The sequence below is a fragment of the Symsagittifera roscoffensis genome, chromosome 1 (assembly GCF_963678635.1).
Source record: "Symsagittifera roscoffensis chromosome 1, txSymRosc1.1, whole genome shotgun sequence".
Taxonomy (NCBI): domain Eukaryota; kingdom Metazoa; phylum Xenacoelomorpha; order Acoela; family Convolutidae; genus Symsagittifera; species Symsagittifera roscoffensis.
This window is the reverse complement of record NC_087062.1, coordinates 29,223,854-29,245,718: the sequence shown is the minus strand read 5'-3', so window position 1 is coordinate 29,245,718 and position 21,865 is coordinate 29,223,854. Positions and strand designations below refer to the sequence as shown.

Genomic DNA, 21,865 nt, shown 5'->3' with positions numbered 1-21,865 from the left:
GTAATTTGTATTTCGGCGCATATGGATTTTTTTGCACTTTGCACAAATTTCATTTTTTGAGATCTATCTTATCGATTTTCAATAAAATGTTATCAATGGAGAAACCGGCTATTTCTCTGTGCTAAGCTCGCAGGAATCAAAAGTGTGATTTTCACAGTCATATTTTTTATTTATAATTACCTTTAATTCTGCAGTTTCTACGTAATTTAGTCGAACTTTACTAAAAAAAATTGACAGGGTGTTTTAAAAAATTATTTTGAAAAAAAAAATCCTTTTTAAACACTTCTTTGCACAACATATCGTAGTCAGAAGATTCTGTGATATTTGCGCAGCAGTTGATTATCCTTGCTACAGTTGCGATATAATTGCGACTTGTTTATGTTACGATTAAACTATACTTGCTTACTAAAACAATGTTGCACTTGTTTCTTGTTTTGTAATTGTGTACAAGGCTTTTTCGATTATCAGTTTTGTCCAAAATGGAGCATTTTAGGGCATCTCTGCTATAATCAATCTCTCAAAAGTTACTTTTTCTAAACTTTATGATTTGTTACTTTTTTGATACTTCGCTGCTGACCTAATCACCAGGGCTCTGGTCTCTACGGACGTTTATCGGCTCCACGGACGTTTATTCGGCTCACCGGACGTTTTTTCGATTTATATCGGATTTTTTTTTGGCTCAGTGGACGTTTATCCAATTTTTTTCGGTGTAGTTGCTGATTTGTAAAGTTTGTTACAGTGCTAATTTAACGCTGGTATTTTGCTTACTCGATAATTTTTTTTACTTAGACCGAGTTTTTTATTTTATTTTTTTTCGACTGAATTATTCATTTTCTGACTACTAGCATACCATCCCGGGTAATTCGATAGATAGGAATCAATTACTTTTGAATTTTTTGTCAGTGTCTTCAAAAGCGAAACATAATCGATTTTGATCAACCAAAAATTAATTATACAGCTATTTTTTAAGAAAGAAATAACATTCGTTGCAAATCATTATAATCATTTGTTCTTTTTAGAAATGAAGACAACGAAATTTTTTTAACATCAATTTTTATCTATATTTGTTTTCATGTATGTTCGATTTTTATGTTTATTTGTTTTTATGTATGTATATATGTATGTTTGTTGACAAAAATTTTTCTGAAAAGTAAAAACAAAAGCCTAATTTTGCACAAAATAAAGTTTAAAGGTCTTAAATTAGGCATAATGCAGCTTTAGGCATAATGCTCGACTTAAGACGAAAAATCAAAAATTTCAAACCGGTTTTTCTCGACACTGGGAAAGTTTTTTGGAATTTTTTATATGTGGTTTAAGTCACGTCTAAAAGAGCTTTAATATGATATATCACACAACCCAGTCCAATGATTATCTGTGGTACCTGATTTTGCGTGGAAAACAAAAAGCAGAAAACAAACAAGGATAGCCGGTTAGTCTGCAAGTTGCTCAGAATATTCCGACCAATGTCTTTAGAAAACAACGGCTCAGAAAGTTTTTTTTATTCAATTTAGTGTAGTTTTTTGGTTGCTGTGATAAAATGATCTGACGTAAAAACAAAGATTAGGCATATTAGACAGTCACAGTAATATAGGCAAATTGGTTCAAAATTTTTTTTTCAAAATTTTTTGATGAGAATTTTTGAAGTTTTCGGTTCCCAAAATGATGTTTAAAAACTCCAAAAACTAGTTTTACTCGCTTAAAGTTAAGTTTTAAGGTCTTAAGTTAGGCAGATCTCACCTGTTGTAAACCTGCTCGCTTGCTTTATTCGCTCGAATTCAGACGAAAAATCAAAAATTTTAAACTGGTTTTTCTTGACACTAGAAAAAAAAAGTTTTGGAATTTTTTAATGTGGTTCGAATCACGATTGAAAGGGCATCAATATTATAATTCACACAACTCAGTACGATGATTATTTGTGGTAGCTGGTTTTGCGTGGAAAACAAAAAGAATAAAAAAAACTAAAGCACACCCGAATACAAAGTTCCTTTTCATTTTTCAAATGGTCGAAACAATGAAAAAAATTGTACTTATTTGAGAACTTATATCGAGTTTTTATTTCGGGTCAGTTTTTAGTTTGGGTCAAAAAATTCATTTCGAGTCAACAGCCTACTTCGATTTAGAATTTTGGCTCTTTTCAAGTTTCCCACCCCCTCGTAAAACTTCAAAATGAAACTGTTGAAAAATTGTTCACACGGCGTTTTGCTGGAAAGAAATTTTGTGAAAATTTGTTCATCTGTAAATGAAAATTGGGGGCGAGGGTACTGGAAAAGAATTTGTTATGTTTTCATTTCATGTTCGAAAATTAGCCATAATGGCAAGAACCACATCAATCGATGTAATATACTTCTAAAGAAATAGTTTAGTAATTTCTAATAAAAAATATAGACTATATAAAGCGAAAGAGTTGTTTAGAGCCAGAGTTTAGAAGATAAGAAATTTGATTTTTGTGCAGTTTTAGTGTATTTTCATTGCGCGATTTGAGCAGAGCTAATTTTCCGGATCATTCCGGCGCTGCTCTTCATAGGAACCAAAGTTGGAGTTCCCTCCCAGGCCCTGTAGAGTGCCTTAACTCCTGTCCTTGCTCCTCCTGTATATAATTCCGGAACCGTATCTGGAGTACGGGACAACCGAATATGTCGCATCAAGCTCGTCTGGTCGTTACCGAGAACTTTCTCTCGGAATTGGTCACTACTCGGGTGCGAAGGAACGTGAAAGTGCAACCCGTGTGGATGCTTCCTGACGTCATAACTCGTCGCGAGCCTCGGTTCAGTCTTCTCGCGACGAACGAACTCCCGCAGTTTCCTCTGCGACTCGCCGATTTGAGTTTCGACCATCGGAATCAACCGACTCTGGCGTCTCAGCATTTCCAGGTCGTTCAATTCTGGGAGATTCCCATCATAGTGATGCTGACCGCAGTACCACGCGACTGCCTGACCGTTCGGCTTACAGAGCACTGTTATGCATTCTAGTCCATACACGCATTTGTATTGGTCCTTCCATATATAGTCAGACGGAGGACAATTTCTCCCTTCAGGAGCTGAAGATGCCCAGATATTGATCTTTGAACCTGCCTTCAGTTTTGCTCTCTGAGGGAACCGAAATGACGCGATGACCTTTCCGTTCAGTTTCTGCTGCAGAATAAAAAAACCGATTTCTTCATTCTGGTCGAAACTTCCGTTTCTAAGCACGATGAAACCGCCATTTTGATGAACATTGTCGATTCTTACATTACCTGTGGAGCTCGAAACAAACCCGTTGCCTAACAACATCTGACTGGAGAGCGTCAGAAATTTGGGCTCGTTGAACATTTCTTCGAAAAAGTCCTGTGATTCGCCCAGAGTTTTGATCAAAGCTGCTGATGAATGCCTGGACGCGATAGACCTTGGCGCGTTTTGGCTTCTTTGCTCCAAAAGTGTTTCTCGCTGTTTCTCTTCTTTCGCTTTTTCTTGATGATATTCGGTGATTATTTCCTGGAGCTTTGTGATTTTATCTTGTTCAGTTTCGAGTTGGCCAGTGAGCTGTTTAATTTTGACCTTCAAAGCAGATATTTCACCTTGGTATCCATTCGTTGCTTTTTCGTTTCTTGTAAGCACTTCGTCGTTTTTAGCTTCAGCATTCAGATCATTTTCAGCTCTTTCGTTTGTAGTGATTTCTTTGTTTTGAACAGTGTTTTCGATATGTATCTGAGTCAATGCGGGATTATGCTTGAGGATTATTTTCAACAGGTGTTCGCTCTTGTGTCTCTTAATCTGTTCAGAATTTAGACTAGATTGAGTAGCCTCAATTATCTCGGCCTGTTTTTGACATAATCCTTCCAAATTTTCTATTTTCCCGGAAATCTCTTCGTTAATAGCTTTCCAAGCATCGATTTCCTCGACGTAACAATCCTTGAATTCTTTCAATTTTGCTTCAGTTGCTGAAAAAATTTGAGACGGTGGAATTTGTTCTTCTTTTTCTTCTGGCTCTTCGCTTGATTTTTCACCAATGTGATCTAGAATGTTCTCCAAATTTTCTGCTCCAATATCTTTCGCAATTTCTTCTAAATTTGGAATTTCAGGCTCTTTTTGTGATTCTTCTAATGAACTGAGACGTTTCTTATGATTTTCAACCTCTGATAAAATTTCCTGAAGGCGCGTTTTGTTCAATAAATTCAAATGATGCGGAAACATGCCTTCTTTGGTGCCTCCGACTGTCATTCTTTTTTGACAATGATTTATTTACGAAAAATGGCAAAACTATCATAAAAGGGGATATAAACTGTAACAAGTAACGGGTTTTATGGATTTATTTTAAGACAGATGTTATATATGGATGTTTAAACTATGGATGAAATAAACGTAATATTCTATATTAGCCGTCTTTGTTTTGATTATTTTTTGGACAAACTAGTCGAAGCAATTGTCCATAACACGCTGTGACTGTAAATCTGAACTGCGCAAACTTGATGCGTTTTTTGTATTTATTTGTTTTGTTCAAAAATATACAAAAAATAGCCGATTCTTTTCTCGCTTACTCTCTGTAAAAAACCACGTGTCAGATTGGCCGAGCGTATTAATAATTGAGCATGTAAATACTGTGCGTTTTGTTGAAAAATGGCATCGTCGAATCTGAATTGTCACCTGCAGTTTGCAGTTTTGGTCCGGTGGCTATGTCATTTGATGGTGTTTTTATGACCGGAGGGTGGTGTTACAATGTTAAAAAAGACAGGAGCGTATCGATAACAAACATCGACAGAGTAACATTCAAATCAAAATGTCCTAAAATCAAAATCTCTTAACCTCAAAATCTGTTGTATAAATTTTTCTGCTAGTTCGGAGATTGGATATCTTAAAAATAAAAGCTTAATAGGAACAACACTTATCGTATCAAGGGAAGCCTTGAATAATCAGACTGTCGTTCAACTCAACTGATGTAGTTTTGGGCTTACAAAAGATGCAGCTTTCCAAGAAAAGAAGCAAATATTAAGGAAGACTTCGTATTATTTTTTGAGCCACACGGAAATCTGTCCCACTGGTTTCGTCAAGACGGGAAAAGAAATTTTTTCAGCATTTAGGCAATATTTGGATCTTTAGCTTGATGACTACTCAAATGATACAAAGATCAAATGTCATTCAAATTCCAACAAAAGAGAGTAGTCTAAAATATCTCGAACATTTTTGTCATCCGGTACGGATTGCCAAACGCCGTATCTGAATAACTTCACTGGTTTGATTGATTAAGGTTAGGTTGTTGAATTTGTACGGTTAATGCTATTATAACAATCCTTACTTTCCGACGTTGAAAAAACGTTTACGAACAAGATGCTCTTTTTCGAGTTTCGAATTTAATGATTATAGTTTACCAATCCGTTCGGATTCGGTACTATTGATATATCATACCATACGGTATGACATGGCGCAGCCAGCAAGTTTTATTAAAAAAACCACTCAGTATCAACCCGTTTTGGGAAGGAACTTTGGCAGAACCGCCACTAAAGAGGTCTATATGGGCGGCCATCATAGAAATGACAGTGTTCGCAAAAGACGGAATAGAGGTCCGCAACTTATTACAGGACAAACCAGAATTAGTGGAACAAGACAGCCAATTTATGTTGTGGAAATCCTCGGAGAAACTGAAGCTCAAAATAAAAACCGAGACGTGAAAAATCAGGAAAAGAGAGTCGAATGGGAAAACAAATGCCAAAAAAATTGAGAAAAAGGCTTCTATGCAATTCATTCGCAAGGGACGAGGCCGACGCGAAAGTAAGACGCTTTTTATTTTTATTCTTAGGCACTGAGGGCCAAAGACAGGCACAGCAGAACTAACCGGGATTATACATCCAAGCTACGACATCAAAAAATCTAATGCGAGTACTAGAAGACTCGCATGACGACATTTCATTTGTCGTCAACAGAGAAAAAATGAATAGCTAGAGCAGTTTTAAGCATATCTGGTTGAACTCGCCTCACGAGCAGTTTGCGGGGATAGAGATGAAGAGCGCGTACGAGACAGAATTACCGCACACCTGCACCAGGAAAAGATACCAGAGGAACTGTTGGCAGAAACGTAATTACCACACAATGCGTACGAATATGCAAGTTGTTGAGAAAAAGGCGTCTAACAAAGTGAAACCATGAAAAGTAAATCCATTCAGACCATCAACGTCAACTACAATTAAACAGAAACCAACGATCTACATTTAATCTCGAGGCCTCCAACAACACTAAAAAAGTAATGTTACAAATGCGGCAATCAATGTGGCTCAAACCATCTACAAACATGCTCGGCAAGAGACAAATTTAGCGAAGTGCGCAAAACGGGTACACTTCACAAAAGTGTGCAGGCTTGCAAATGTTAAAAATCTACAAGAAAGAAATGAAGAATAACCAGAAGAAGAAGATCACATCAACGAGGTAGAAGGAAATGACTCAGTAGCATTCGCCGACTTCACATCCAATAAAGAGTTGAAGAGTTCCCGTGAGATAGTTTCTAATTAATGGCAATATCCGAAGCTTTTTAAAAAAAGATTCGGAAAAAATGACAGACGACATTTTAAACGGACACATTGTCAAACTGAAAGCGAAATCAGTAACTTAATTTGCTTTTGCCGATTCGAGATGCCCGATGTTGTTTTTTCATGAACAACTGCTCAACGTTTTCAAAAAAAGCATTTCGACTATATTCAAATTTATCTTCCTGAAGATGCGGCACGAATTTTGGCATGCAACGGCGGTTAACTTATTATTCTCAAGTGAAAAGTGATCATTGAAGTAGAATCCGTGGGATGGACCATTCAATCAGCCCCATGTTATCACAGTCGACTATCAAAAAGCAAAAACTATCGAAAAACTATCGGAAAAAATCTACTACCGAAGATTGTTATAACTGGTTCAAGATAAACCAAAAATTTACCAGATGTTGAGCATAGAGGAAAGAAGAAAAAATTTATTCACAAGAATAAGTATCAGACGACAAGAACTGAACAATTATTAATAGACAACAAAGCATAAACAAGACAAATCGGCCTGAAACAACAAGCACTACACTCAACACTCGAAAACAATGTATTTTAGCCTAATTGGAGGCAATCCCACGGGAACTTATCAATTTCAAAAAGGACTCTACGGAATTTTTGGATTTGCCAGCGGAGTTTCAGAAAGTCATTTATCTAGCGCAGAAGAATTGCAAAATATTTATGCATATCTAAACGCTATAATAGTTGTAACTAAAGGAGATCAGTTTAACAGCATTCAGTCTATCAAAAAGCAATCAGTCGGACATAAACAAACTAAACAGAAACTCAAAATTTGTCAATGTAACCCAAATCAATTACACGCGGAAGAAAAACAAAAAAAATGAGGCGACGAAACAACTACAAAGGAGTCGAGGGTGGATTTAAACCAGAAAGCGGAAAGAGTAACAAACGGAGCAGAAGAGAAAACAAAACTGAAAAATGGCGAGCAGAATCGGACAGCGAGGAAAGCTTGTCATATCCACAATGGCTTCTGGGGAAGACGACAACAACAACGCATGAACTAAAAACCATTGTAAAAACGCAGACCACATCGACACAGGCAATAATCAAGGACGCAAGAGAAGCAATAACATGATCGTCTGAGAAAAAAAAAACATTTTCAAAAAAATATTCAGCAAAATTACATCAAGACAGACAGATCCGACTAAAAAAAAACGAAATGGACACTCAGAAGAAAAACTATGGAAAGGAGTGCGCATCACAAACAGAAGAAACAAAAACACAATCTACGACAAAAACCGATGCAACCAATACAGAATTAAACACTCAAAAAGAATTATCAATGAGGTACACAAGACAAACGAATATTGTGTGAGTCGCGAGTACCATACAAGACTGGCAAAAGGGGACACAATCAAATGAGGAACCACCGACTGTGGCATCCAACTCCAGAAAAGCCTAACAACAAGAGCAAACTCAACTAGAGGCAAGCCACAAAATGATAATGGGGGGCTGCAAGGTTAGAAATTAAAACCGGTTATGGGAAAACAACACTCAATCCAAATTGTTCTTTAGGGTAGTTGAACCTAATGAAGAGGTACAACTAGATTTTACAGAAGCCCTCCCAACAGAGGAATTAAATAAAGATGCGTACATCTTTGTTTCTAATGATAAATGGTCAAAACTTTCTACGGTTAAAGTAGTATCTAACGCAACGACAGACATCGCAATAAAAATAATGCAACGCTACATTTCAAAACATGGGGTACCATGCAAATTCAGATGCGACCAAGCACAAACATTTCGAGATTTAAAAAGTCAATTCTTTTGCAAGTCAAACAACATAAACTTAATTTTCGCGCCTGTAGACGATCATAGATCAATAGGAGTAGTGGAAAGATTAATACAAAAACTTAAACGTAGAAGATTAGGGGTCATGAGAATAGACAAAAATAACACACCGCTTAAATAAAACTCGGAGGTTCCATGGAGGTTGCATAGGATTAGTGGGAAGATTAATACAAAAACTTAAACGCAGACTAGGGGTCATGAGAATAGACAAAAATAAAACGCCGCTTAAATAAACCTCGGAGTTTGCAGAAATTATTAAAACAAAACTCCGCATCATGCCACACGGAGTAACAAAAATATCACTGTTTGAGGCCCACATGGGTCAAAAACTAAACACACCCCTTTCTAACTTAGCACCAAATAGTTCACCAAAAAATTTGAACTGGGAAGAAGCCAAACAAGCTAACATGCACGGAAGATTCTAAAACAGATCGAAGAGCAAACAGCAACACTACAAAACAGTATCCAACTGAAAGCAATTTGGACGAACATTGAATCCCCAAATCCGAGAGCGCTTAACAGGAAAAAAAACCTAATTAACAAGTTTCCAGATATCAACTGCAGAGTACGTATATCAAAAGTTTCTAGAGTCACATTTTCTATCAAACCAATAAAAACAATACAAATTAAGGGCAAACTGATATCAGTCCAGCTCGTACCAAAAATTTAGGTTTGCGTAGATCATTTGCTTGAAAGGTGATATATTACAATAGGTGGTAGATTCGATTTGTATTAGCTGGATCGCTTTTTGTTATTCTTCGCACATTATTTTTAATTTATTTCGTAAGCCAAATTCTCAGGCAAAATAAGTGTAAATTTGAATTTTTGTATAGCATTTCATTTGGCAGAGTAATTTTCTTACAAAAACTATCTTTGTGGTAGCAAGCCACCCAACGAAGAAGCCAACACCAATTTTTGTCGATTTTGAAATTTTTGGAATCGCATCAATCGATCATGCCAGCATCCTCATAGGTTATGACAAGTTCAAGCAGAAAATGACAAAATTAGTCAGTGAACTCTATTCCTTCAAGACGATATGTTTTGTGAAATTGGTTGCTGCAGTGTGATTGACGGAAGTATCGTGGCAAATCAACCAAAAAATTGAAATCGGAAAAACGCGAAATAGTTGAGCAGTTGCGGAGAATTTATGAAGTATCAAATCTGAGTGTTTGTCAAAGTTCTCTCGCTAGAACAGAAGATCGATCAAAAAATGTATTTTTATTGAACGAAAGAAAATGGCGCATTCAGTTATTTTAATTTCTGACACGGCAAAAAAACCCACCACAATTAACAATGAACTTTACTGTTGACAACATACCAGATAATACTTCCCCAAATACAACTGAAAATCAACCAAAATAAAAAAAAAGTTCCGAATTAAATGGCCAGAAATTACCCAACAGTGGAATTGTTTCAAATCAATTGTCAACAAAACTGTTGAGAATGGTGGCTGTGTGTATTTTGATTGACCATTGGTGATCCCGGCCTGCCTTTAGCAGATTACACGCAATAAATATGAGTAATTCGCATTGAAAAATGTGGTTTTACAACAGTTTTGATGGCCTAAGAATTACCAGGAAATCCCGATCTCCGATAAAAATTGCATAAATTGCGCCAATGGTGGTGAGAACTTAAAATTGCTCTTTGCCACATCTTTGTTGCGATGTTTTTTTTAAAAAAATTTTATGCTCGAGTACACCAGACTTCTTAGCTTTGAAAAAATTTCACCGCATCCTTTGCTGAAAGTAATGTTCGCTGAACTTTTTGCTGGAAAACATGAAATAGTATTGCACAAGGGTCTTTTATTCATTAAATGTATTTCAATTCTCTTAAAATCCTTTCAGATACAAAATTTTGATATGTTCTTGAATTATTGAAATTTTGAGCTCAAAATTAAAAAAAAAATTATCCCAGTGATTTTTCTTGTTCAAATGCTGCTTTAAAACTGCCATTTGGGTCTCAATTTCGTGGTCTCAATTTTACATACGCAATGCATTATAAAGGATTATTTTTGTCTCAGGAATCCATTATAATCGATTAAAATCCATGAGCTGGAATGAGTTTTCTTCAAAACAAAAACTTAGTTGAAAAATTCTTCAAAAAAGTTAACAAATTGTCAATTATATGTTTAAACATAGCTCAAGCAGTAGCTTATTCAATTGGCCCAGTCAAACAGTAGCCAAAAAAAAAGAAACGAATTAGGTACTGGAGAGCGGTCATCTACAATCCGGGATAAGTAAACACCTAACGTGACTTCCTCATTTCCACGGACATAATTAACGTGCAAAACTTTATATATAGCTCTAAATTTAAGGCTTCCAAGGCTGCCTTGCGGAACAGATGTAGCCAGAAAAGGCTGCTCAATTACTACGAAGCTACTGATTTCTTTCAGTTTTTACCTGAGAGCGGTGATGAAAAAGTCACTTTCCGCATCTCAATCGGAAGGTCGGAAATGCGAGGCCCACCATGATCCATGCTCGTTTTTTTGATATCGAGGCAACATATTACTCAGCCCGGATCACCAGGGAAACAAGATCGTGGTTCTCCCTGAAGAACTGAACGGTCTCTTCACTTGTGGAGCAATCGTATTTAAGCAAAGTATGAATGGGCAATCTCTTTGACTTCATGTGTCTCGCAGTCTTAGAAACACGATTAAAAAACAGTTTTTTTTCAAACATTAGAGTAAATCATACCTAAAGAGACTACATAGAGGAGTAGGATAACCCGGGCTGAAGTTCCACCGTTAATTATCGCTTTTTCTGTAGTATCTCAGTGATAGCTATTTCCAGCGCTGGTTCATGTATAATTCAGAGTTTATTGCAAAGCTAAAGCTCCGATATTTCAGAGCTACTTCAGTAATGATTTCGGAGAAAAGCAGCGCGAAAATTTAAGAAATTCTAGTAGCTTTCAAATGAGAGTGTGAAATGATAAATCCCATAAGTTATGAATATCTTAGGTTTTGTGGCTTGGAGGTACAATACAAGTCCAATAAGCTAATGGCAGCAGGATCGCAACACGGTTTTTCACAACTTTTGCTCATTTTGATAGATTTTGTATCGCTGTTTAATCGCTGAAAATCAGCCAAACTAGCGATAACCTATCAATCGATAAAATTTGCTACTGGGGCAATCAGCATCAATAACTCATCAATGCCGATCGGTGTTTTTTTTTCTTTTTTCATATCTAATTTTCAATGTGAACTCAAAACGTGAACCCAGAGTATCAATAACAAGGTTTTTGTTTGGATAATCGAGTGTGGGAGATATCAGTGCTAGTCTTTCCCCTCATCGAACTCAGAGTCCTCAAAACCTGTAAGGTCTCAGGATTTTTTGGTATGCGAAACATCTCAATAGCACCCGGGTTGAAGTCCCATCGTTAATTTTTGCTTTTCCTGTAGTATCCCAGTGATCGCTATTCTCAGCGCTGATTCGTGTATAATTCAGAGTTTTGCATTGATAAACCTACGATATTTCAAAGCTATTTCCGTAATGATTCCGTAGAAAATCAGCTCTAAAACTTAAGACATTTTAACTTGATCTAGTAGCTTTTGAATAAGAGTGTGGGTTGATAAACCCTATAGTTTGAGGGTATTTGAGGATTCGTGGTGCAAAGGTTGCATACATGTCTCCTAAGCTGATGGCTGCGAGATCGGAATCAAGATTTTCACTATATTTGCTCAATTTGAAAGGGTTTAATTGCTGTTTCATCGTTGAAAATAAGCCAAATTAGCGATAGTTTATCAATAAAGTTTGCTTTTGCGGCAATGAACATCGATAATTCACTAATGGTGATCGCTGTTTCTTTTCAATTTTTCTAATCGCTAATTTTCAATGTGAACTCAACCCGGGCAAGCAATTGGACAGCTGTTTAGCCAGACGCAGTCAAGATTATTTTAGGAAGTGAGGTATTTGAGCCGGAGAGGACTGAAATCACGGCTCCCCTCCACCTCACTCATGCATTAGTTTTAATGTTGTAACGATGGCTTTTACGAGGTTAAGTATGATGCTCAAATATGTTTGTCATTGCCTAATTAGTCCGCATACCAATTTTTGAAACAATCCGATAAGGTGAACAAAATTTTACTAGTAAAATTTCGCTGGTGGGGAGAGAAAGGAAAAAAAGCTGAAATCACAATCACGGAATCACGTAGATTCAAGATTACACGATTAAAAGAGAAGTTGAAGCTTGCTGGGTTGAAAAAAAAACTGTGTTGCGTAAATTGACATGATTCATAAGCTATCTGATAATGTGACTGACCCAATCCGGGTTGTTTTTTATCGCAGTAAAAGTTTGATGGGTCTTCTGTTATTGTTTTTCACTTTTTGGATCTCTGCGAAATTGAAACTTAATCAAATTAGCCCTTAAAGACAATCATTGCTAACTTTGAGGGGGGAGCGCGCAATTTCATGGTCAAAATTTACCAAAAATACCTACAAACGATTTTTTGGCGAGGACAAACTTGGCCAAATAGGGGCTTTATAGTGATTTGTAAGAGATCAATTTGAACGACACAAAACACTTTTGAAAACTTTTGTAAAACTTTTTGAAAATCCGCCCCTCCCCCGAGAATATATTGAGGCTCGGCATTATTCATGGTTGTTGTCCTAAGCTGAGGACAAGCTTGATGAAAAAATGCAAGTTTGATCTAAAAGAGAAACGCTGACCAGGTCGCGTTTGTTCTTTCCATCTTAGAACAATTTTCCTTACTATTTTTAATTACAATTTTGCTTAGTGGAGTATTTAGCCGTTTTTCAGACTTAACTTTTAAAAAGGCCGCTAACTAATTCTTACTGGAAATATTTTTTCCGATAAAATTTTCTGACAGGCCTAGGCAATCGTTCTCATTGAAACAGCCTCTTTTCAATTTTAATTTAAAAATGAATTCGCATTGAAAAAAGCTTTTTTTTATGATCGAAGCCTATAGAAAGTTTTGCAATATCGTCTGCAAATAATTTATTTGTTTGGCACTGCTTTTCAAACATATGCTGCACACTTTGACTTTGAAAAAGATACAATAAGTCCTCAAACTCAATAGTTTCAAATAAATTATTTGCAAAACTACATCGTACAAGTTTTCTATCAAGTTCAAAACTTGTTTTTGTGACCATTTGTTCAGAAATATCAGGGTTAGTTTCATCAAAAATAAATTAAAAACATTTCTGAAAGGTTTGTTTTAAATAAAGGACCGGCTAAATTTACAAAATCTGTAGTGTTTTTGAGGATATCAAGATTGACTAATTTTTGTTCCGACCACGCGGCTGAAGTGACTGCAAAGAACTTTGGCTTAGAAAACGTTTTTTTTTTTCAGCCAATTTTGATTACCTAAAAAAAACCTTGTGGTACTTTAAATTATTGGGTTATATTAAAGCCCTATGGGTCGAGATTTGGTTTCTGAAGAAATTCAAAAAACAAGAGTTTTTTCTTGTGTTTTTTATCTATTCGGAGGCCTTTTCCAGAAAACAGGTCAACGTGAAATTACGAAAAAATTTTTGTTTTTTCTTGTCAAAATCTTAATTTTGAAATTTTTATAAACAAACTTTTTTCATTTTTTTGTACTGCGCAGCAATCGGCTATCCCGGTTCTTTTAAAAATAGAGTAATTTTGCGATTCGTGAAAAAATTGAAAGATTGTTATATTAAACTTTGTTGAATTTTGTTGTAGCAAGTATTTTAAATTGTTTGTAGCAAAATCAAAATGAGTGAAGAAATCGCTGAGGTTGTGACTGTACCTCCAACTAAGGAGGAGACGAGCGAACATGCCTCGAAGTCCGAGCAGACCGAGAGCAAAAGCGAACACTTCTTGGCGCAGTTCGGCGAGATTCAAACAATTGGGTTTTCCGACCTCATCGGCGCGTGGAAGAATTACGATTCCGAGAAGACAGGAAAGATTTTACCCCTGATATAACTTGCAAGATAATAAATTAAGATTTTTTCGCTTTTAAAAAATTTTGATTAAACTTTGATAAAAAAGAGCATTCTTTGGTTCTGAAAAAATGCCGAATTGTTTTAACTGATTTCTTAATTCTGAAGTTTTAAAAAAAAGCTGTCGTTGTTTCTGTTAAATCAGGTTTAATTTCCCCATAAACAGGTTCTGTAGCAGTACCTTCCGCTAAAGGCGAAGGAGAGGAAACCACTGATGGGGAGGGGGAGGGAATCAAGAGTGAGTTTCACAAACTAGTGGGCGATTTGTCTGAGATGATGTTTTCGGAAAAGAAGGACGAAGACACTGCAAAAAGTATCGCACAGGTAATTGCTGTCTGAATTAATTTAATGTGATTAGTCGTGTAATTAAATATAATTCAATTAATTATAACATAAGATTGAAGAATACTAAACTAACTTTTCAGAAATACAACTATATCGATAAAAATATTCCAAAAAACCACGTTAAAAAAATGTTCTCGCCACAAATTTTGCAGGTAATTTTAATTCACATTGTTTAGCTGGAACATAAAATGGTTTTCAGTTTTGATAGCCATACATCTCTGGAGTTCGATACTCTTAAGCCACATTGGTTTTAATATAATCTGTTTTCAGACCATGATGGACAAATTGCAATCCACTCTAACCGATGGCAAAGTGACCTTGAAAAACCTGATGGCGTCACTTCCTGTCGGCGAAAGTGAGCTGATTAAACTCATTCAGAAGAGTCAATTGAGTGAAGAGGAAGTCGATCAGATGTTCGAGCAGTATGACTCAGACAAGACTGGGTTCATCAGTGAGGAGGAGATGGAGTCACTCATAAAGGACATGCTCAGTAAGCCGATATTTACTTTTAAATTTTTTTCAAGTCAACTTTCAAAAATGTTTAAGAATTTATCAATTGGGTTTAAATATATATTTTTTCCTTGCTTGATTCGCATTGAGAAATTTGTCTCGAAACAGTGATTGATTTTGACAGCTTTAGTTGTGATGTTTTTTGCATGTTTTTTTTGTTTTTGTTCTGCTTTTCTAATTTTATAGTTAATGCCCGTTTCAGACAAGGCAACAGGAGGTGACGAGGAAGTGGTAGACTCTCTGATTGCTGATCACAAAGCCGAACTGCTCTCCTTAGTCGACAAGGACGAAGATGGAAAAATCAGCAAAGAAGAGGTTCTGCAGTTGGTCAAAATGCTCCTCAAATGAAGAAAAAGACCGAAGTAACCAGAAAGGCGCAAACTTTTTAGTTGAAAATTTTAAATGATCATGGTGGGAGCACTTACTTCATTTCACATTTGGATATTGGGTGCAGAAAAAGATTGTGTTTTCAGTGCAGAAAACAAATGCTGTTAAAACTTAGTGAGGTTTATATGGTTATTTTGTAAATCAATAGAAATTACGCAAGAAAAAGTATGTGAAAGGCTTTTACCGCTCATTTAAATTTATGGCTCTTCTGCAAAACCTTCCAAAGGCAATCCGCTTACTTTTTTACGGACAGTAGCAACATCCAGAAGAAAACCCCATACTTTCTTTCGGCTTTGTTTTTTTGATAGCAGCTTCATTGTTCCGATCAAGTTTTCAGATACTTTGACAAATGAGCGCCATATTGGATGGATTAGTATACCATATCAAAGGTTTTTCAGTCGTCGTTCGAGCATAAAGGAATAATTGATCGTTTTTTTTTCTGCTTTTCAGAACAGTGATTTAATTGTAAGCTCCGCGCTATGTATGTCTTATCGGAATGCAAACCATGCAAAATATTTTGCAAGATATCTTGCCGCGAAACATACATTATTCTTGCTTTTTTGAAAAATTCTTGCAAAATTTGCATTCATTTTGCAAGATTCTTGTAAGATTTGCCGTTTATTTGCTAGAATAATGCAAAGCTGCGCATTCTATTTGTAACAAAAAAGCAAGATTTTGCGCTCAACGTTTTTTAAACTAATTTTGCTACTAAGTGATTTCTAAAGTTTTTGCTTGTCTCTACGAGATACTCAACAAAAGTTCACAGCGAAAACGATAATATAGTCTTTACAAGACTGCTCTCATGTCGGGGCAAATTGCTGAATGTTCCGACTGCCCCTTGCTTGGTCTCAATTATTTTCTGGTAAGTAAATTTTTGATGAATTATAAAATTTGGGTTTGCCAATATCAAATCGTAAAGGCTCAAATTTGAGACAAAATTGATATTTTTCTGGTTAACAAACAACCTGTTTAACAAATAACCTAAATCAATTATGCTGCTGCTGTGCTGCTGACGCGTGCTAAACTCCTTCATTCAAATGTAATTATTGACCAATTGTAACTACCGGCAAACTCTTCTTCTAAAACTTTAATTTTCATGTATATAGAATTTTGATTATCATTTTTTGCTGATGATTTTCGAGTTTTTGTTTTTCTTTATAAGGTATATCGGTCAAGTTTCAGAATTTTGTATACAACTTCGCATACAAATTGCATTTAGCAGTCGTTGATCCTATGTGAGCATTACATTCAAAATTTTTTCCGTCATACTTCGCGAAAATGTCTCAAACACTTTTTCTGAAAATTTTCAGTTATTATGTTTGATATCGATACGAATCTATTTCACTTTTTCGAGTCAAAATCCATCCCACAAGAACTTCTTTAAAAATTGTTTCGTGAACTTAAACGTGAAACGCTTCAAAGTTGTGTTTTTTTAGTATTCTTTCACAAAATTCGTTCATCCAGTTTTTTTCTCAAAGGTAACATTTTTTGAAATCATTTTGGATACTTCTTGATCGTCAGGATGTTTTCCTTCTGTACTTAGTGTATAGTGGTGTTAAGCTCGGCTTCAAATTCGACGCTTTTTAAAATGAATAAATCCCTGGACCTTTAGGGGCGGTCAAAAATTTCAGGCCATGCCATGCTACCAGCAGACTTATAGTTATATGACTCCATTGTACACCTTTAACTAATTTATTTTACTTGTTTGGCAAAAATTACCCAATTCAAAATTTATAATTATTCAAACAGCTCTGTTAGGTATGTCAGTGATGTTTTTCATCAGACCAACTTAACAAAGAAATTTTGAAAGCATGGAGATCGATCTTGGAATCTTTGGGTTCCCAAGCGAATGTGCTCGCACTAGCCTTATCGCGGTTAAAAACACCTCGCATAAATTACACGGAAGTGAAGCCGAGCTTAACGCCACTATACACCAAGTACAGAAGGAAAACATCCTGACAATCAAGAAGTATCCAAGATGGTTTCAAAAAATGTTACCTTTGAGAAAGGTAAACATTCTGACGATCAAGAAGTATCCAAGATGATTTCAAAAAATGTTACTTTTGAGAAAGGTAAGCATCCTGACGACCAAAAAATATCCAAAATAATTTCAAAAAATGTTACCTTTGAGAAGTATCCAAGATAATTTCAAAAATTAAACAAAACTCAAAATGTTCTTTTAAAAACAGCCCCCGCGCACAATTTAGAGTACAAAGTTACAAAAAAAGTTACCTTGATTGTCAGGAGGTAACAGTTTTTGAAATCATCTTGGATACTTCTTGGTCGTCAGGATGTTTTTCTTCTGTACTTGGTGTATAGTGTTGTTAAGCTCGACTTCACCTCCGTGTAATTTATGCGTGATGTTTTTAATCACGATAAGGCTAGTGCGTGCACACTCGCTTGGGAACCCAAAGATTCATGGACCGATCTCCATGCTGTCAAAATTTCTTTGTTAAGTTGGTCTGAACAAAAAACATCACTGACATACCTATTCATCGCTTTTTTTAAAGTCGGAACAAGCAGACTGCCAGGGACGATTTGATGAATGTTCCGACTGCCCTGTAATTGCCCCCAGAGCTGTTTGAATAACTATAAATTTTGAATTGGGTAATTTTTGCCAAACAAGTAATATAAATTAGTTAAAGGTGTACAATGGAGTCATATAACTGTAAGTCTGCTGGTAGCATGGCATGGCCTGAAAATTTTGACTGCCCTTAAAGGTCCAGGGACTTACTCATTTTGAAAAAACTTTAAATTCATGAAATTAAACAAAATTGAAAATATTCTTTTAAAAATAGCCCCCGCGCACAAATTAGAGTACAAACTTATATAATCATCGTATAGAAGCGTATAAAAAAGATCATATAGCTTGCCTCAAATCAGGTTGGAGTAGTTTCTGAGCCAAATTAAATTGCTCCTCCTGTGATAATAAAATTATTACGAGGCCACACTTTGCAGTTTATGCATTGTAAGCAAATTCCGCAACAAGGACGCTCTTTTGTTCTTCTTTTGCTCTTTACTTTCCTTCGCCCATTCCGACAAAATTTTACCATGTTTAAAGGGGGCAATTAGCAGACCAATCTTTTAGCATAAAAAGTGAAAAATCAGTGTTTTAGCAGACCAACGTAATAAAGTGATGGATGATTGATTGACAGACTTAAAAAGACGCTCAGTCTGGTGCCAAGCTTCCCCAATTAAGACAATTATCTCACAATTTGTCAACAAAACTATCAACTATAGAAACTCAACAGGCTAAATTAGCGGCAAAACAAAGATTTACGCCCAAAATAGCACTCGTTTTGAATTGAATCGCAGCGAAGCAAGCGATCGCTAATCGCCAATGCCGCGTTTGAAGTTAGCTATCACACTTTATAATTGTTCTGAATCTGCTAAAAAAGCGGTCTGCTAAAATCCCTAGCACCGTTTAAAGGCTTGTCTCTGAAATCCACGAACATACAGGCACAAAATTTTGCGCCTATCCAGTGCACAGTTTAGCCTCGCAATGAAATTATTGAGCGTAAATGTCCCAAATTGAAATTTTTCAAACCGCGATAATTTTATAAAAAATGACCACAGGAGAAAAAAATATATATTTTTTGTAATTTTGAGCTCAAGGCGTCAAAGCCTGTTAAATTGTTTTAAAAACGCCCTTCAAAAGGAGCTGGTTAAAAGTCGAAATTTCGCTTACAAAAAAACCACACCAAAGCATTCTTTAAACTTTAGAGCAATTATGTGACCAATCAGCTTGTCTCGATTCATTTTAGAACATTTTTAGATGCATTGTAATTTGTCACTTTTTTTTGCGTTACAGGTTCATAATTAAAATTTTCAAAGCGCACCTAATTTAGTCCCGCGAAACGTAACACAGCAAAATTTTGGAAACTTCAAACCCCAGAATTTGACCCTTTGTCTCAAAAGGAGGCAAAATGCACGTGAAAATTTTTTTACAATTGAAAAGGAAATGATCGTTTCGTATTTGTAAATTAAAGGTACAAAACTTGTCGTATTTTTTGATAAGAGCTATTTGCTCGATCACCGTTGTCATCTTCTGCCAACTTTTGAGCAAAATTATCCTAAAATGTATTTAAATTGGCATATGCTGTTATAGATTGTGCCAAAAATGTTTAACGAAGAGCAAAGGTTTGATTAATTTTTCTAATATGCAAAATGTTATATGAACTATTTCGACTACTGCATACGGTAATTTTACGGAGGGATGAGCTAAGGGGTAGGAGGGGGTCGTGGCGGCTCTTTTTCCCCCCTCCTGCAAATTTTTACATGTAAATTTGTTGACCACATTGTCCGATTGTAATGAAAATAAGGACTAATAAAGCCACGACAAACATATTTGGTTACATACTCAACCTCGTAAAACCACTCGCTACACTAATATGTTGAAGCTCGTGTGAGGATGGGGGGATAAATGAGAAAGAGCCGTCGTGGCAACTAGAAAAGAAACAAAATGGTCGAGACTACGTGCGTATTCGGTTTTGAATTTTCGGCTCTTTTTCCTTTTCCCCCCACCTGCAAAACTTTTAGAGTCAATTTTCTGTCTGTTCAAATTGTCGGATTGTTACAAAATTTGGCATACGGACTGATTAGGATATGACAAACATATTTGGTCTTCATAATTAACCTTGTAAAACCACGCGTTACACCATAAAATCGATGCTTATGTGAGGTGGGGGGGGGGGGAAGGAAAAAGAGCCGAATTTTCTTATCAGTTTACTTAAACGATACACGAATCTTAATTGTGCTATTTTTTCTTTTCCCCCACCTGCAATTTTCTAGAGTAATTTTTCTGGTCACATTGTCGGATTGTTAAAAAAATTAGCATACGGATTAATTAGGCCATATTTGTAAAACCACTCGTTACACCATAAAATTGATGCCTATGTGGGATGGGGGTGGGGGGGATGGGGGGGGGGGGGGGACTTAAGAAAAGACTTGAGGGGCGCGACTTAAGAAAAGACCGACGGCGCGACTAAAGAAAAAACTTAAGCGCACGACTTACGAAAAGCTTGACGCTGCGACTTAAGATAAGACTGAACGAAAAGACTTATGGTACTTTTCTCAGTCGCACATGCCGCGGCAATTTATTCTCAGTTGAGCCGGTCCGGAATTGAACATTTTCGCGCCATTACTTTAGGTCGCACCGGTCCCGGCGGTTTTTTGAGTCGCCCGGGTTGCGGTGGTTTTTTTTTCAGTCGCGCCGGTCTTCAATTGAAAGTTTCGGTCGCGCCGGTCTGGAATTGCCAACTTAAAGTCTCGCCGGTCTGAAATTGCCAAATTTGGGTCGCGTCAGTCTTTTCGTAAGTCGCGGACCTCGACCAGGGGGGGGCTTAATTGTACAAATAGTAAACTCAATTTGCAGTTTGGCAGTAATTTTCCACGTGCGTTGCTTGTGCTGCTTCTTAAGTGTTTTCGTGGAACAACCATTATTGTAAAAATTACCACGCTCAATCAATCAACACGAACAAAATCGGAAAGACTTATCTTATCGTCTCTTTTCACAGATTTTTTTTTTCAACGTTGTATGAGCATTTTTAACCCCTCTTTATGATTTAGATTTAGAATTTTAAGAACACGCAAAGTCGCAAACATTTTTAAAACACGCTAACACACGAAACCTTTAAAAAAAGATGGAAAGAGGCTGTATTTCGTAGAACTCGTATATTTTTGAAAAGTGTTATTTAACTCAAATCAAGGGGTCAAAGCACTCGAGAACAATAACTATTTCATCTAAGAAAGCAATTTTTGAAAAAATAGCGTTCTAAAAGAGTCGATATATAACTAATAGCAGCACTGGACTATCGTCAGCAGCCGAGATAATTGAAGTTGTCTGACTTCTACTTACTTTCTTCTGCCTATTTCCCTGTGAGTCATTATATATTTTTTTGCTCTAACGTTATAAAAAGTTTAATGAAAGTTCTTCTTTTTTGGCGGAGATAAATTAGAAAATTAATATACTTTTGTTTAATTTTTGCTCATTAAGTTGCGCCAAGATCATAAGACGAATCTTGAAACCCTCGACACAACAAATCAGTGAACAGTTTCGAAAAAACAACTTGACTAATGCGTGGCAATGACAAGGTGAAAGTGACAAGTTGTCAAAAGCGACAACTGGTAGCATTTAGAAAAGGCGACGGTTCGTAGGAGTGCGACCCTATGTGAAGTGCAATCGCAAAAAGACATTTACAAGTAGCGACTGCGCTTACATTCGGCACAAGAAGAATACTGCGCGTGAATCAGTGTTCACCGCTATACTACTGTAACTAAATTCCGCCTGGTGCTAGTTGTCGCTTAATTGAAAAAGTACGAAGAGTTGCTTTCAACCAAATGTAGTTTTTGACGAGTTGTCGCCTCACGCGTGTTGATACAGTTTGTGAAGCCGATG

General features: G+C 36.3%; 2 protein-coding genes across 2 annotated transcripts; one reads left to right on the top strand and one right to left on the bottom strand.

The window, feature by feature from the left end:
• Nucleotides 1-2,326: 2,326 nt before the first annotated feature.
• LOC134842374 (lamin-B1-like) lies at nt 2,327-4,541 on the bottom strand. The gene has a single exon (XM_063858684.1). It carries the CDS (start codon nt 4,194-4,196, stop codon nt 2,466-2,468), a length of 1,731 nt encoding a protein of 576 aa, XP_063714754.1. The 5' UTR covers nt 4,197-4,541; the 3' UTR covers nt 2,327-2,465.
• An 8,737-nt stretch (nt 4,542-13,278) lies between these two features.
• Nucleotides 13,279-15,646, top strand: LOC134856242 (calbindin-32-like). The gene is made up of 5 exons (XM_063872587.1): nt 13,279-13,431; nt 13,990-14,187; nt 14,394-14,550; nt 14,842-15,061; nt 15,284-15,646. The coding sequence occupies exons 2-5, from the start codon at nt 14,000-14,002 to the stop codon at nt 15,427-15,429; spliced, it is 711 nt and encodes a 236-aa protein (XP_063728657.1). The 5' UTR covers nt 13,279-13,431; nt 13,990-13,999; the 3' UTR covers nt 15,430-15,646.
• The last annotated feature ends 6,219 nt before the right edge of the window (nt 15,647-21,865 follow it).

Bases quoted from the DNA above. Each gene is read 5' to 3' on its own strand.
- LOC134842374 (XM_063858684.1), bottom strand. From the start codon at position 4,196: ATGACAGTCGGAGGCACCAAAGAAGGCATGTTTCCGCATCATTTGAAT.
- LOC134856242 (XM_063872587.1), top strand. From the start codon at position 14,000: ATGAGTGAAGAAATCGCTGAGGTTGTGACTGTACCTCCAACTAAGGAG. The intron at 14,188-14,393 runs AAAGATTTTACC...CCCATAAACAGG, and splicing joins TACGATTCCGAGAAGACAGG to TTCTGTAGCAGTACCTTCCG. The intron at 14,551-14,841 runs GTAATTGCTGTC...ATCTGTTTTCAG, and splicing joins CTGCAAAAAGTATCGCACAG to ACCATGATGGACAAATTGCA.